This window comes from Hypomesus nipponensis, chromosome 12 (assembly GCF_054491055.1).
Source record: "Hypomesus nipponensis isolate SF chromosome 12, ASM5449105v1, whole genome shotgun sequence".
NCBI lineage: Eukaryota > Metazoa > Chordata > Actinopteri > Osmeriformes > Osmeridae > Hypomesus > Hypomesus nipponensis.
In genome coordinates this window covers 2,982,501-2,997,518 of record NC_140372.1, presented here as the reverse complement: position 1 = coordinate 2,997,518, position 15,018 = coordinate 2,982,501, and the positions used below count along the sequence as shown (strand labels likewise).

General features: G+C 48.5%; 1 protein-coding gene across 2 annotated transcripts; it reads right to left on the bottom strand.

The window, feature by feature from the left end:
* Positions 1 to 2,910: 2,910 nt before the first annotated feature.
* zfand3 (zinc finger, AN1-type domain 3) lies at positions 2,911 to 10,966 on the bottom strand. 2 transcript variants are annotated; one of them, XM_084668428.1, is made up of 6 exons: positions 10,647 to 10,966; positions 6,260 to 6,300; positions 5,739 to 5,921; positions 5,079 to 5,144; positions 4,034 to 4,237; positions 2,911 to 3,292 (listed from the first exon to the last, which is right to left on the bottom strand). In XM_084668428.1, exons 1-6 carry the CDS (start codon positions 10,715 to 10,717, stop codon positions 3,138 to 3,140), a joined length of 720 nt encoding a protein of 239 aa, XP_084524554.1. In that variant the 5' UTR covers positions 10,718 to 10,966; the 3' UTR covers positions 2,911 to 3,137. The 2 variants fall into 2 exon arrangements, with proteins under 2 accessions (XP_084524554.1, XP_084524555.1); XM_084668429.1 differs by having other exon boundaries at positions 5,079 to 5,141.
* Between the last annotated feature and the right edge of the window lie 4,052 nt (positions 10,967 to 15,018).

Here is a 15,018-nt window from a genome sequence, read left to right as displayed (position 1 = left end):
TGGGTGGGTATAGGTGTGTGTGTGGGTATAGGTGTGTGTGTGTGAGTGTGTGTGGGTATAGGTGTGTGTGTGAGTGGGTGGGTATAGGTGTGTGTGTGTGTGTTTGTGTGTGTGTATAGGTGTGTGTGTGTGTGAGTGTGTGTGGGTATAGGTGTGTGTGTGAGTGTGTGTGTATAGGAGTGTGTGTGTATAGGTGTGTGTGTGTGTGTGTGTGTGTGTGGGTATAGGTGTGTGTGTGTGTGTGTGGGTATAGGTGTGTGTGTGAGTGGGTATAGGTGTGTGTGTGTGAGGGTGGGTATAGGTGTGTGTGTGTGTGTGGGTATAGGTGTGTGTGTGAGTGTGTGGGTATAGGTGTGTGTGTGTGTGGGTATAGGTGTGTGTGTGTGAGTGGGTGGGTATAGGTGTGTGTGTGGGTATAGGTGTGTGTGTGTGTGTGAGTGTGTGTGGGTATAGGTGTGTGTGTGAGTGGGTGGGTATAGGTGTGTGTGTGGGTATAGGTGTGTGTGTGTGAGTGTGTGTGGGTATAGGTGTGTGTGTGAGTGGGTGGGTATAGGTGTGTGTGTGTGTGTTTGTGTGTGTGTATAGGTGTGTGTGTGTGTGAGTGTGTGTGGGTATAGGTGTGTGTGTGAGTGTGTGTGTATAGGAGTGTGTGTGTATAGGTGTGTGTGTGTGTGTGTGTTTGTGTGTGTGTGTGTGTGGGTATAGGTGTGTGTGTGAGTGTGTGTGTATAGGAGTGTGTGTGTATAGGTGTGTGTGTGTGTGTGTGTTTGTGTGTGTGTGTGTGTGTTTGTGTACACATGCACACCTAGCTGCAGCAGCCAGGTGTATCTACACTACCTTCAAGTCTCCTGCAGAGCACAGAGCTGACAAGCTGTTCCAGCGTGTGCTGGCTGCTGGCCAGCCTTGGCCCCGTTTCAACATGCCTTTTGATCATACATATGTTTTCCTCTTCTCAAAACACTAATTAGCGGGTGAGCAAGGCCCGCAAGACAGCAGCATTGCTGGCATCTCATACCCACCACCCTATTTGTGTTTAAAAAAAATCACCTTTAAGCGCATACAGGCACGCTGGGCTTCCTATTCCAAGCAGCTGTGAGGAAGTCTGCATCGGATGATAAACATCTATTTACACGACCATAAAACACAGATAGCGCCAACATGGAGCACAGCCAATAGCACAATGCCAAATGACTGACAGTCGCATATAAGCAGACATCCTTTAATGAAAGAAAGCCTGTGCCCTGTGCGTTTGTCTAAAAGCTCAAGGATTTAATGACAGGATGATACAGAGCCCTTGAGGATCTGCAGGCCCTTTGGGAGACTCCAAGCCAAGCACCAAAACCCCTCTTTAAATCCAACCTTCCACACTTTCGTTTGCAGATTTCAATTTATATATATTTTTATTACCTTTCCGAGAACGCTTGTTCAGTCCATCTCCTTTCCTTCAGAAATGACACAGGGGAAAACATCTCATATGGGCTAATCCAGTTTATTCATTTTCAGCAAAGGAAAAATACCAGGGGAAAACCAAGGAAACAAATGCTACAGAATTTTCATCCATTATTTTTACGATGTTAAAACTAAAATGCATCTCTACGCTAAAGTGTAAGTAAAATCTGAAACACAAAAATGGTTAAATAAGGATTCTTTAAGATAACAGGATCACCACTGTTCCATATTCTTTCCTTTCCACAGCTCAAACACACAAAAAAATCGTCCCTAAAAAAGACCAATCGACGTGAGCCCCGCCTCCCTCCGTGACCCCCGGCCTCCCTCCGTGACCCCCGGCCTCCCTAACCCCACATTAGCTCAAACATATGAGAGAAAAAGAAAAAGATCAATATAGATAAAACAGGGTTAATGCAATAAAAAAAGGTGGATGAAGGAGGGAATCACGCCGTTTGTAAATGGATCAAAGAAGAAGGATGGAAAGAGTGTTGACAAGCAAGGTGAGAGAGAGAGTCAGAGAAAGAGAGACGGAAAGGGAGAGTGAGAGTGACAGAGAGAAAGAGAGAAGGATTCACTAGAGGCAGAGCATCACAAAACAATTCACACGTAGGGATGGAAGTTTGTAACTAAGACTTTATGGATTATATTTATCAAGACCTGGACTACAACCCCCATCAGCCTGGACTACAACTCACATCATCTTCCTCCTGAAGAATGTTGCTCTGCCGTTTCTTCAGAGCCCAAAGTGTACCGCTTGATTTAGCTTCCATCCTTGTGCTCTAATCTACACACATTAGCTGAATCATATACAGTATAAAAGTGTGTCTGTGTGTGTGTGTGTGTGTCTGTGTTTACCATGCAGGGACCCCAGATATAGATGCAGGTTTAACCAAGTATCTGAAATGCCTGCCGTCTAAAAGTTCGCCGTCCGACATTCAGCACCCGTAGTATGAACGTCGTTGCCAAGGAGAATCTCCGAGGTGTCCGTCTCCATAGTAACAGTGAGTCGCGGATGGAATACCTGACGGACGTGGTGATTGGTTGAGCAGCTCAACAGAAGCCCACCTGGGCCAATCGGTGCCCGTCGTCAGGTCACAAGTTCTCTGCCCCAGGGAAGATGGCCACTGTGTCAGTAGTGAAGGGAGAGGGGGGGGGGGGGGGGGGGTGTAGACCTGAGGTGTGGCATGTGCAATGGGGAGGGGGGGGAGGGGGTTCTGGGAGAAGTTAAGGCTGAAAATACAGAGTAGTGATTGGTTGGTTGTAGTTGGGGGGAGGGGTCGAGCCTGTGTGTAACTGAGGTGTGGTCTCGCATGATGCTCAGGACTAACCTCACCCAACACTAGCTGGGGGCACTAATGTCAAGGTAACTATCAGATCCCCAAAAAACAAAGAAAAGGTTGAGTAGGAGGTGTGTGGAGGTAAAAATGTGAGTAGGGAGGAGGTGGGGCGGGGGGGGGGGGGGGCAAGGGCTTGGGGGCGGGGGTGCGCACTTTAAGTCCCATGCGGGGCGCAACAAGTAGCAGTGCTTTGTCTGGTATTGAGGTAAGAGCACAGTTTCAAAAAGGGGGGTTCCAGGACCAAAGTGAGTCCAAAGTGTGTCCGCCTGCTCCTCCTGCTCTCTGATTGGCTGGGCCGTGTGAGTGCTCAGGAGCACTCCTCCTCTCTGATTGGCTGGGCCGTGGGGGTGCTCAGGAGCATTCCTCCCCGATGCGCTGGCAGGAGCGGCCCACCTTGCGCTCCAGCTTCACCATCTTGAGGACGGCCTCCTCGCGGCCGCGGCCCAGGTGGTCAAACAGACAGTCATGCTGCTCAGGGAGCCTGTGCAGCATGCAGAACACGTAGCCTAGGGGGGGAGGGAGAGAGAGGGAAAGGGAGAGAGAGAGAGGAGGCAGAAATGAGTAACCATGTACACACCTGTACCCACAGCTCCTAGCTAAGCTGCCATACATGCTGTCAGGGGACTAAAGCTGCTGCTGTTCCTGTAAGCATGTCGGCATAGAACCATCCCTCTAACGGGCCTCTGGTGTTTAGAGGATCCTTCTCAGGCCTCGTCACTCCTATTGTCAGTTGAGGCCTTGGCTCAATATCGTGTCTAAACAGACCGGTCCCCTCGTTAAGGAGAGGGCCTCGTTAGAGTGCCATGTCTTAATGTACCCGTTAATAGGCTGAGTGTTCCTCAGAGCTGAGCGCGACAGCCTTCGATTAACGCCACGGTGATTAGGGAGAGGGATAAGGCAGGCCTTGGGAAGGGTGGGAGATGGGGTGGGGGAGATGGAGGGTGGGGGAGGGGGAGATGGAGGGTGGGGGAGATGGAGCGTGGGGGAGAGATCCTGGACACAAGCTAAGATCCTGGACTCAAGCTAACAGATAAACAGACACTTAAGTCCGAGCCTCAAATGGAAAAGCCGCATTGCCATGTACTTAACCAGTAACGGTGGCCTTTAAATGTGAATTTCCATTGTGAATGAATCTGCCCATTAAACATAATTACATACCCAATGAGTTTTGAGGCTAACAGTTGTGGTTCCAGTATAAAGTACCTTCCTGTGTGTGTGTGTGTGTGTGTGTGTGTGTGCAGACAGACCACAGCGGCAGGACCCCAGCTCTTGCTGCACCAGCTCCAGCTTGGTCTGACAGCGGTGGCAGCGGCGCCGACTCCTCTGCTTGGCGCCGCGTGGCGAGGAGGAGGAGGAGGAAGAGGAGGAGGAAGAGGAGGACTCCTCTGAGGAGGGACCCTCGCCCCCCCGTGCCCGCTTCTCTGGGGACGCCTCGCTCTCCGACCCAGAGGCTGGGGACACACACACACCAATTCCAATCATGTCCATGGTGGTCCCCAGGGGGCTGTGCAGAAGGACCATTTACTGGCCTCAGTAAATGAAGCTTTAACTCACAATCTCCCCCAATCTATCCCCAGCATGAAGCTGGACGTGGAACATGTTGGACACCAGGGCTGCCGTGGGCCCTGGCGTCTGTCCTGGCGTCTCCCCACTTCCTGTCTACCACCCTTTCACATCTCATCTCACAGGCTTTTCTTTTACCCTGGCTCTACTCGACTTCACACTCTGATCTCGGCTCAATGATTCTCTGAGAACTAGGCCGAGTTGTCCGACAGAATGTTCCGGAGCCATCGATTGAATGGCGCACGTTGTTGTCCTTGGGAGGCTCCGTGGTGTGGCTGTGCTCTCCTGCTAAGGGGCTGCCTTCAGACGCTCCGATGCAGCCTGCTCACAAGGTTAACAAATCTCTCTCATCTTCCTAGTTCGGGCTGCCGATCGTGTGTGTGTGTATACCTTTAAGGATGCCCAGCTATTTAATTACCTGTCTAGCACCCCCCCCCCCACACACGCACACCCAGACATTTTGGATCATTTAACTGATCTTAGTTTCCATGCCCATGGACTCTGGACCCTCCACCCTGGGCCCTCCACCCTGGGCCCTCCACCCTGGGCCCTCCACCCTGGGCCCTCCACCCTGGGCCCTCCACCCTGGGCCCTCCACCCTGGGCCCTCCACCCTGGGCCCTCCACCCTGGGCCCTCCACCCTGGACCCTCCACCCTGGGCCCTCCACCCTGGGCCCTCCACCCTGGGCCCTGGGCCGGGTGGAGAGCAGGCAGGGTGCTGATGCGTACCTGAGTCACACGGTCGCTTTGTGGGGGTAGAGAGGGTGCCCAGGGCTGTGTCTGTGCTGGAGACTTCTGAAATACAGGGGGTGAGGTGAAGAGAGGGGCAGGGGGTGAGGAGAGGTGAGGAGAGGAGGGGGGCGAGGAGAGGGGGAGAGGTGAGGTGAGGTTAACTTCAGTTCTCCGACACAAAGACCGTGAGGGCACAGTTGGGGTTACATCCATCCAGTCCGTAGCTGCTGAGTAAACGGGTTCATAGCTGGCTGCAACCTCATTCTATGCATATAGTAGTAGGCTACACACATACACACACACACACAACCTTGTGGTCTCTGGTGAGGAGAGATCTCCAGGCGGACATAGCCTTGTCTCCTATCTATGTCAGGACGGATATAGCCAGGCAGCACAGCATAGCAGCTGTCCTCTGCAACAGTGCCCATCCCTCCCCTCCCCCCTCACCAGAGTCCACCAGCAGCACCCCCTGCAGGCTAGGAGGACAGAGAGGAACCTGTGCTGGGATCCTTCTCTGATGGAGGATATGGATAAGGGTAGCAACCCACTGCTAGACAGGAGACACACTGTGGTCTGTCCTGAATGTGGGAACTCCTTTTGGAAGAGAGCGTTTCGGTGTGCAGTGTGATGCTGTGATGACGTTGTGCAGTCTCTCACCCTCCTGTGCAGGGAGAGGCGTGGCTCCAGAGCCCTCACACGAAGGCTCCACAGAGCTGGCGGCCACTGACGACAGGGATTGGCTACTGCTGCTGTTTGTCTCGTTACAGAAGGCGTCTGACTGGCTGCTGCTGGAGGCGGGCTCTGGGTCACAGTCCTCGTCGGGCTGTTTCTTCTCAATGTCTGCCGGGGAAAAGAGACGCCGTCAAGGAGTGTGTAAGTGTGTGTGTGTGTGTGTGTGTGTGTGTGTGTGTGTGTGTGTGTGTGTGTGTGTGTGTGTGTACGCATTCGGCCCACAGGGGGTGTGTCCGATGTTGAAGGATTGGGGAGGAATGGAGTGGTTTGAAGAAGGTGTGTGAGTCATTCTCCCTCCCTCCCTCCCTCCCTCCCTCCTCTCCAATCAGTTTGTTTACAGAGCAGCCGGCACTCTTATGCCACTCCACACCCTCACCCACAGCAGAAACAACCGTTTCTCCTGATAGAGTCTACTACATACAGAGAGATCAGGATGGACAACCTACCGGAAAAACATTTGGAGCACAGATTCATGGTTTTGCTGGACCTGAGGATGAAACATAAGAAGAGAGGTTGTTGGTAAAACATGTATTTCAGGTAGAATAACAGTAAAAATGCATCATTAATTATTAGCTTGTAAAATTGGTGGTGGCCCATTGTGAATATGTAGAGGATGTTTTGGGTGTGTGATTCTCTGAGAACAGACTAGGCTGTGCCTGGAGCCTGGGCAGACTAGGGCAGACTAGGCTGTGCCTGGAGCCTGGGCAGTCAGAAGCAGACGGGATCCTGACCTGACAGTGAGGAGGGTTGCTCTTCCAGCAGACCACACTTCCTCCCTCACTCTCAGACCACACCCTCCCTCACCTTTGGGATGTTTCAACAGCTTTATCATCAGCCTTCAAAACTCATACCCATTCTGGTGCGAGGCTATTTGACTTTAACTGCCAGAACATGGAGAAAAAACACTCCATTATCTTGACTGAGGCCAAGGCCCGAACTATAAACCACCTGGCCTATTACACAGACTGCCCAAGACACCTCTGAACAGAGTTCATCATTGAACAAAGCCCAAAACGACTTTAGCTCACCAGTCTGTATCTCCATAGTCATCATGTGTGGTCATGTTGGGTTATTTAAGGGCAGTGAGAGCTGAGACCTTACAGGTCAAATCATATCTGTTATATGCTACACACACACACACAACAGCTAAATATAGACATGTGTCTCTGAGCTAGGCTATACTTTCAAATCTTTTCAATTCTCTAGAATTACCTGATTTAAATTACCCTTTCAGTATTGTTATCATTATTGATAATAATAATTACAGCCTATTACTCTATAGGCCAGGATTCTTCCTGCTTTTCAATAGAGATCAATTACAAACCAAAACAGTTGGAGATCCAAGCTTGAGGAATAAGAGTTTTGAATACTGACACACACACACACACACACACACACACACACACACACACACACACACACACTACAGTGAAAGCCTTCATCCACACACACACCAGAGAGCCCTACAGTGACAGCCTCCTCCCATGGCTTCACATGCACCATCCAAATGCCCCATTACCCTAAACAGTGACACAAAATGCGAGAGAGCCCAGTGGATGGGCCCCTGGCCTGGCTGGGCCCCTGGCCTGGCTGGGCCCCTGGCCTGGCTGGGCCCCTGGCCTGGCTGGGCCCCTGGCCTGGCTGGGCCCCTGGCCTGGCTGGGCCCCTGGCCTGGCTGGGCCCCTGGCCTGGCTGGGCCCCTGGGCTGACTGGACTGCTGGGTTATTGGCTGGAGTAACCTTGGTCTCCTCTCAGGTGAGGCTCTTGAAACAAGTGTTCTCCAGCCCCCGCTGAGCGAGACAGTGGCGATCATAACTCACTTCCTATTTATTTTCGGGGGCTACATCTTGCCATTCCCGCCCTCAAACACCCCCCACACTCACACACACCCAACCCCCTCTAGTCCCCGTTTCTAAAAGCGGGCGCTGTCGCCTCAGATACAGGGGAGAAGGAGCCTCGTCACCAGGCTGATGACACACAAGGAGGACTTGCAGGTAACCGGCTGCGACAACAACAATCATTCCTTGTCATGGTCGCGGCGGTGGCAATCATGGGTAATCATAATCATAGCCCAATCAACCGGGAGGGCCGGCAGGGGTGGAATGGAGAGGGGGGGGGGGGGTGGGGGGGAGAGAGAGAAGGAAAAAATAAAAATAGGGGGAGAGCGAGAGATAAGAGTGAAGGAACCCGAGAGAGAGGGAGAGAGAATCATGCATATTTAGGAATTACAGCAGGATCGGACCCCAGCAGGTACTAATAAGCCGGCCCACTGCAGCTAATAAGTGAGCCCTGATTGGCAAAGACTGGCAGTTGGGCTCAGTTGCCACGGCGACAGAGCTTTGAGTGACAAGTCAAGAGAAAATAAGAGAAAAAAAAAAGGAGAGCGAGTTGGTTTCAGTTAACAGTGATTAAGGTTGTTACTTGGAATTGGATTTCACGATATCCACACACCTTTCAACCTTCTTTTGACACATGATTGTGTGACAGTGTGTGTGTGTGTGATAGTAGCAGTAGTATGTGCAGTAAACTATTTAAGAGGACTGAATAGACACAAGTCAGCACATCACCCACCAATCCATTGAACTCTTGGGATTTGGCATCACTGTAAGAATATCCAAAGGTTCTGAACAACACAGCCAAATACTAGTCCAGTCCAAGCAGCACCGCTGCCCCTCATTCACATGTTCCTTCAGATTGAACTTGTAAAAAGAAATGCACATTTCTCCTGTCTTTGTATCTGCCTAACACCCTAACTTCTCTTCCTTCCATCTTTACTATAACTTCAAGGCAATCAAGGTGGATGCTCTCAGGGGAGATCAACATGGCAGGAGCAGACGCTAATTTGACATCCCCTGGTAAATGTCATCCGCAATTAAGGCTTATGAGGGTTGGCAGGAGTGACAATCAAGACTCATCTGTGCTCACCTGAGTTCACCTTCCAGGTTAAAAACAATGAAAGGCAGAATGGAGAAGTGTTGTGCAGAGGTTACAACTGACTAAGTAGGCTTACACATGACTAAAATGTAGAAAGGTTAGGCTGAAATGCACATGCCAAAAACAGCTGCTTTCGATAACGTGGTTGCTTTTGTACGCAGGTCTGATTATGAACATGTCACGTCCCACTGTGATCCTTACACTGTGATGAGATAAGCTTAATCAATCGAATTATCAACAGAGATGAGTCATCATTGATTAATAATTAACAGCCCTGGTGTTTAGCATCTACCTGGGGAGCTTTCAGATGCTCTGTGGAAGGAGGCTGTGTTTACTGGGTTGAATCCAGCTTAAGGCGGCTGCACAAACAACCATGTGGGCTCTTAAGGGGATGGGTTTAACCTGCAGGGGATGGAACCTGGAGATCTCAAGTAACAACAAATGAGCTGTATAAAGATGCACCGGGTGGTCTACTGGGTAGCGATACAGCTGCCAGTCAAGGCTTTTCCAAAACACTGATTTTTCATTGGTCCAACACTAAACAACAAGGCCTTGGGTGGAATACTGAGAAGAAATGTTACACTGGATGTATTCAACACAGTCTGGGCAAAGTAATGACTTGTTTTGAACAGTGTATCAAGTTGGAAAAGCAAAGTTGATGTTGACAGGAAACAATATTGACTTACAGTTAGCCATTTATTACGGATCAGGCTACTTGTGTGTGTAGGAAAAACGTGTGGACTTGACTGTCTTAGCACATCAGCATTTTTTTTAAGGTTAGAGGTCGCTGTCATCAGTCATGCATACAAAAAAAAACATAGAAACTGTCACGGCAAATTGTTGCAATGTTCCATGTTGTTATGTTCTTCTGAACCATCTGCTTTAGAAACTGAATAGGTCTACACTGTCACAATCATGACTCATGTACAGCTGAATAACTAAATAGGTATTAAAAGGAGTACAGAAATAATAAACATTTGGTATTAAGGTGTTCCCAAGCTTGACCCTTTATTGAACACGGTTTTTTTTTTTATTACCTTCAATGACAAGGTTTTTTTTGTAGGCCTAATTATCTTCGCTTCCATGTTGACCCGTGTCGATTTAACGTTCATCTCTGTTCATCTCATTAGCTAACTAGCTAATAACTATTCCTAACCCATAAACGAAACGAATGAATCATGATTTATCCTTGAAGCTAATTTTACCATTACAATTTATATTTTAACAGCTAAAATGAGTCACCCTTCATATTATCAATGCCCTGTAAGTTAGAGCTATCTAGATCATTTGCTTCTCACAATATATTATCAGACAGACATCTAGATAATTCCCTTCTCACGATCACTGATGTGATTTCATTCTATTTGATAGCTGGTAACTAAAGGAATACTATTTATTGTATCTAGTCTAGCTGTTTATCATGCAATGAGTGTCAGCTGTCATGCTTGTACGGGGGTTAGAATGATAACTAGCTAGCCTGCTTAAGCTAGCAGTAGCACAGGCATGATTTAATCCACAAAGCTAGCCATCTACCAAGTCCATGGCTACAGTAACAGCTGAAACAAGTCTAGATAACAGAATTGTCGAAGTTTGTGATTAGGTAACTTAGTTCATTGGCGAGTACAACTGCCAATAGTTTGCTAGCTAGAAAATGAAAGCACAGCTATAGTATAGCTAGCGCTAAGTAGCTAGCTAGATGTTGCTAACGTTAACATGAGCTAACAGCATTCCCCACCCCCATCCTGGCCGTTTGTACAATGGCTTTCCTCGCAACGAAAACAGCTCGAAGCTATTGTGCCCTCATAGCGTCCGTATTAAGCCAGCTGGTTGGTGACCGGGACAAGTGTTTATCAATCAAAATGCATTTTACTTTTTCTAGCAAGCCATGATTCGCCTTACCCCCAAAATCCACAAGGACAGCGCGGCGGTATACTGGGAGGCTTGGAGCGCTCACTGCCCGTGTCACCCATCGTTGTATCCTGTTTGTACAGGCTAATCCTCGTAGTGAGACCCGGGGACGGCCTACTATTTATATACAGGTTCCTTGGCTGGATACGAACTATTAACACACTCCGCGGTATATTTTCTGGCTCAAAGTGTTGACGGAGTAAGAATGCTTTGCCGACACGGAAGGCCGCGTCCACCGTTGCTGTTTAAACGATCAAATTTGCCTAAAATACTGCCGCGTACAGTCCAACGGACCGCACCGGGAAACGAGGCCGATCAGCTGGAGTAAGGAACAAACCACCGGGTATGTAGGGGTGTGTGCTAATGTAAGGATATAATCATTAACATTTGATTTGATGGCTTTATCGCCTTTATTATAGTTGGAATTTATGAATGATTTGTATGTTTGCGTTATTACTAACTGCTTTCCACTTGTTAACTAAGTTTAGCTTTAGTTGTCTGAGCTGCCAACTGAATCTGTCGAACCTCCGTTTAAGAATATGGTATCATCCATTCAGTATTGCCCAACTTCCTATGTTTACTGGAACATATGACCGGTGTTGAGGATGCATATTACAAGGGAGTTCTTAATAATGGAGATTTTGCAAGGTAATAATGGTTCATCTTGAATTATAAAACAGGTTTGTCATCATTGAGCATTATAAAAAGGTGTAAAATCAGTGTACGTTTATTCTGATCAATAATCTGAACAAGGCCCTCACTGTTCTCTTGTTGCATTGCAGCTGATCAAACTCTAATCAAGATATGTGTGTGTCTCTCTCTCTCTCTCTCTCTCTCTCTCTCTCTCTCTCTCTCTCTCTCTCTCTCTCTCTCTCTCTCTCTCTCTCTCTCTCTCTCTCTCTCTCTCTCTCTCTCTCTCTCTCTCTCTCTCTCTCTCTCTCTGTCCCGACTCAGACTTCAAGTCCCAGCATGCCCTGTCCCTCTTACTCCTCCTCCTCCACTCCCTCCACCCCCTCCTCTTCTTCTTCTTCCTCCTCCCCCTCCTCTTCCTGCCCCTCCTCCTCCTCCCCCTCCTCTTCCTCGCCCTCCTCCTCCTCTTCCAGTTTGCATCAGAAGTGTCTTTTCTCACATGGTAAGATAGATTTAGTGACTGATCAATATTTTTGTAATTGCTGGGATTTCAGCTGCGATTTTCTTTTCCACCGTGGTAGCAACCGTGGAGAGACAGCAGCTGGACCTGTAGGGCACGGTTGGAGTGAGTAGGATGTTGATAGACAGTTGTTGGTGGTTCAGAGCAGAGGGGGGGGGGTGTTGCGGAGGGTTTAACTATCTTTCAACATGCCGTGGCTGCCCTGGTCCAGCCTTAGGCCTAACGGCCTCTGGAGACTACACAACACAACTTCAAAGCTGGAACCCCTCCTACACACACACACACTCACACACACACACACACACACACACACACACACACACACACACTCACACACACACACACACACACACACACACACACACACACACACTCACACACTAAAACTTAATGAATTAATTAGATACCGGATCAAAAACGCAGGGATGCAACTGAAATGCCGTGCTCATACAGACATGATACAGAGTGCATCTATGCCATGTCATGTATAGCTTACAGGCTACAGCACACAAACATTCGTTATCAGAAGTTGTCTCGTTTTCACAGGCTAAATAAGTCTTGCCCCTGTTTTTTACTTTCTGAACAAAGTTAATTTTCAGTAATAAATAACGATATTTGAGAGGCAGGTACACAGTGACGTGTCCTGTTTTGACATTATTAACAAGAAGACACCAAACATCAATTTGACCACAGTTAGTTGAGTCATCAGTTTGTCTCAGTATAAAATAATTAATATACAGTACAGGAGTCCAATTCACTTCTGACATGCAGACCAGGGGCGGAGCCAGAATCATAATTTTGGGTAGGCCTGCAAAAATATGGATAGGCATCTTTTCAGTTTTTTTTTGTATTTACTTTGCGATGTGCACCCGGTGCATCATTTTTCAGAGATATGTTCGTTTTGGGGTAGGCCTTAGATCACGTTGGGCAGGCCTGTGCCTACCCAGGCCTACCCGTGGCTACGCCCCTGATACAGACTGCTCTATATGATCATCTTAATCATAATAACGCATTTATTTGTAATGAACGTTTCTTGCACTCAAAGTGCTACAACACAATACAAATTACAGTCATAAACATAATGTACAATTACAATGTCAATAGATACTAAAGGATAAGAGGGCTTTGGAACGTACCAAGTGTTTTGGAAAAGGGGGCCTGGAGAGATGACCAAAGGAATCAAGGCAGGACTTTCGAGATCCAGCCCTTGTATCTGCAGTTACAAAGCCATTACTCAGGTCACACAAATCATAAGCTTGGTACAAGCTGATTAGGCTCTGTTACTTTGGCAACACCCCAACTGTCGATAAAGAGAGTTGATTCATAGCCACTAATATGAGATCCAGACTTTCCAAAACACAAGCACGATGGATTGCATAGGAAATCCATACAAGCACATGTTTGTCCATAAACGCAAGCCTTTCTTATCTGTTAATACCCTCCCAAGACAACCAGGGCTACAGTTATTGACAGTGTGAACGAGCTGTATTTTAGTGCTTATGGATCTGTGGGAGCTACAGTATAACAGAGGATTTGAGGAAAGGCCCCTCAAGAATTATTGTTACTTTAGTCTAACCTTGCTGCAACAGCAGCTGCCCTTGAAGCACACCGATGCTGAATTTCAAAATTCTGCACAGATGTGTGATGTAATGCATGCAAAACTGAATGAATGTGGACAAAATTGTTTGCCTCCTGTGCTGCTGATACAGTATTTTCTTGTTGCTGTTTTGCTTTACATGGGCTACTGTGACCTGTGCCAGTTAGAGAGCTATAGATTGTTGCAGGCAATGTTTAGAATCCCACACAAAGTGGGTAAATATCTGAGAGGATGTAGGATGCAGTCAGAAAAGGGGGAAAACAACCGTTTGATTTCAATTTATGAGGAGGCAAAGTTCCCTCTACTCTCGCTTTCTCTTTTTTCCTCCCTCAATGTCTTTCTCACGCTTTACATCTCTTTCTATTTCTCATCTCTCAATACTTTGTATTTCCTCTAGCTGTCTCTCTCTCTCCTCTCTCCTCTCTCCTCTCTCTCCTCTCTCCTCTCTCTCCTCTCTCTCCTCTCTTCTCTCTCCTCTCTCCTCTCTCCTCTCTCCTCTCTCCTCTCTCCTCTCTCCTCTCTCCTCTCTCTCCTCTCTCCTCTCTCCTTTCTCTCTCCTCTCTCCTCTCTCTCCTCTCTCCTCTCTCCTCTCTCCTCTCTCTCCTCTCTCCTCTCTCTCTCCTCTCTCCTCTCTCTCTCCTCTCTCCTCTCTCCTCTCTCCTCTCTCCTCTCTCCTCTCTCCTCTCTCTCCTCTCTCCTCTCTCCTTTCTCTCTCCACTCTCCTCTCTCTCCTCTCTCCTCTCTCCTCTCTCCTCTCTCCTCTCTCCTCTCTCTCCTCTCTCCTCTCTCTCTCCTCTCTCCTCTCTCCTCTCTCTTCTCTCTCTCCTCTCTCGTACTCTCCCTCATCTCTCTCACTCTTTCTGATTCGTTCTCCCTCCCCCCCTCCCTATCTCCTGCTGTGTCAGTTATGGGGAGAGAAGCCTATCCTTGCATCAGCAGGCAAGCTGGCAGGGCGGGTTTTTACATCGCTCAATATGCTGATCAAAGTATCGCTAAACAGCAAAGCCAGGAGAGAGCAGAGAGAGCTCCACGGTTAGGGATGGACTTGTTTTTTTGTCTTCTTTTTTTTTTTTCAACCCATGAGAGGAGTACCAAACAGGGGTACGTGTCCCTGACCAGTCTCACCAGGGCCTGAGTTGGGCCGATGGCATCGCCACCAATCCCAAACATGGGTCCTAATTACAGTTTCGTAAAGAGCCCCGAACTTAGCAAAGAGGCGGGAAGAGAAGGCACATCAAAGAGAATAAAGAGAAGGAACCTCCCGGCAATCAGAGAGAGAGGGAGAGGAGGAGAGTGGGGGGGGGGAGAGGGGGGGGAGAGAGGGGGAGAGGGGAAGGAGAGAGAGGGAGAGAGGGGAAGGAGAGAGAGGGAGAGAGAGGGGGGAAGGAGAGAGAGGAAGGGAGATGGAAGGAGAGGGGAAGGAAAGACAGGGAGAGAGAGGGTAAGGAGAGAGAGGGAGGGATATGAAAGGAGGAAGGGAGGTAAAGGGAGAGTGAGTGGGAGAAAGAAATAAAGAAAGGAAGTAGAGAGGAAGGTGTAGAGGAGATTTGTGTTGACAGCATTATAAAGCACCCAGTTCCTTCTGGAGGGACGGAACACAGCTTGTTATCCAAGTG

What these genes read in the sequence shown, in the direction of transcription:
- zfand3 (XM_084668428.1), bottom strand. Translation starts at nt 10,717, where the DNA reads ATGGGTGACACGGGCAGTGAGCGCTCCAAGCCTCCCAGTATACCGCCG. An exon ending in AAAGCGACCGTGTGACTCAG is followed by an intron (nt 4,238 to 5,078) that starts GTACGCATCAGC and finishes GTGTGTCCCCAG; the next exon opens with CCTCTGGGTCGGAGAGCGAG. An exon ending in GCTGGGGTCCTGCCGCTGTG is followed by an intron (nt 3,293 to 4,033) that starts GTCTGTCTGCAC and finishes CTCCCCCCCTAG; the next exon opens with GCTACGTGTTCTGCATGCTG.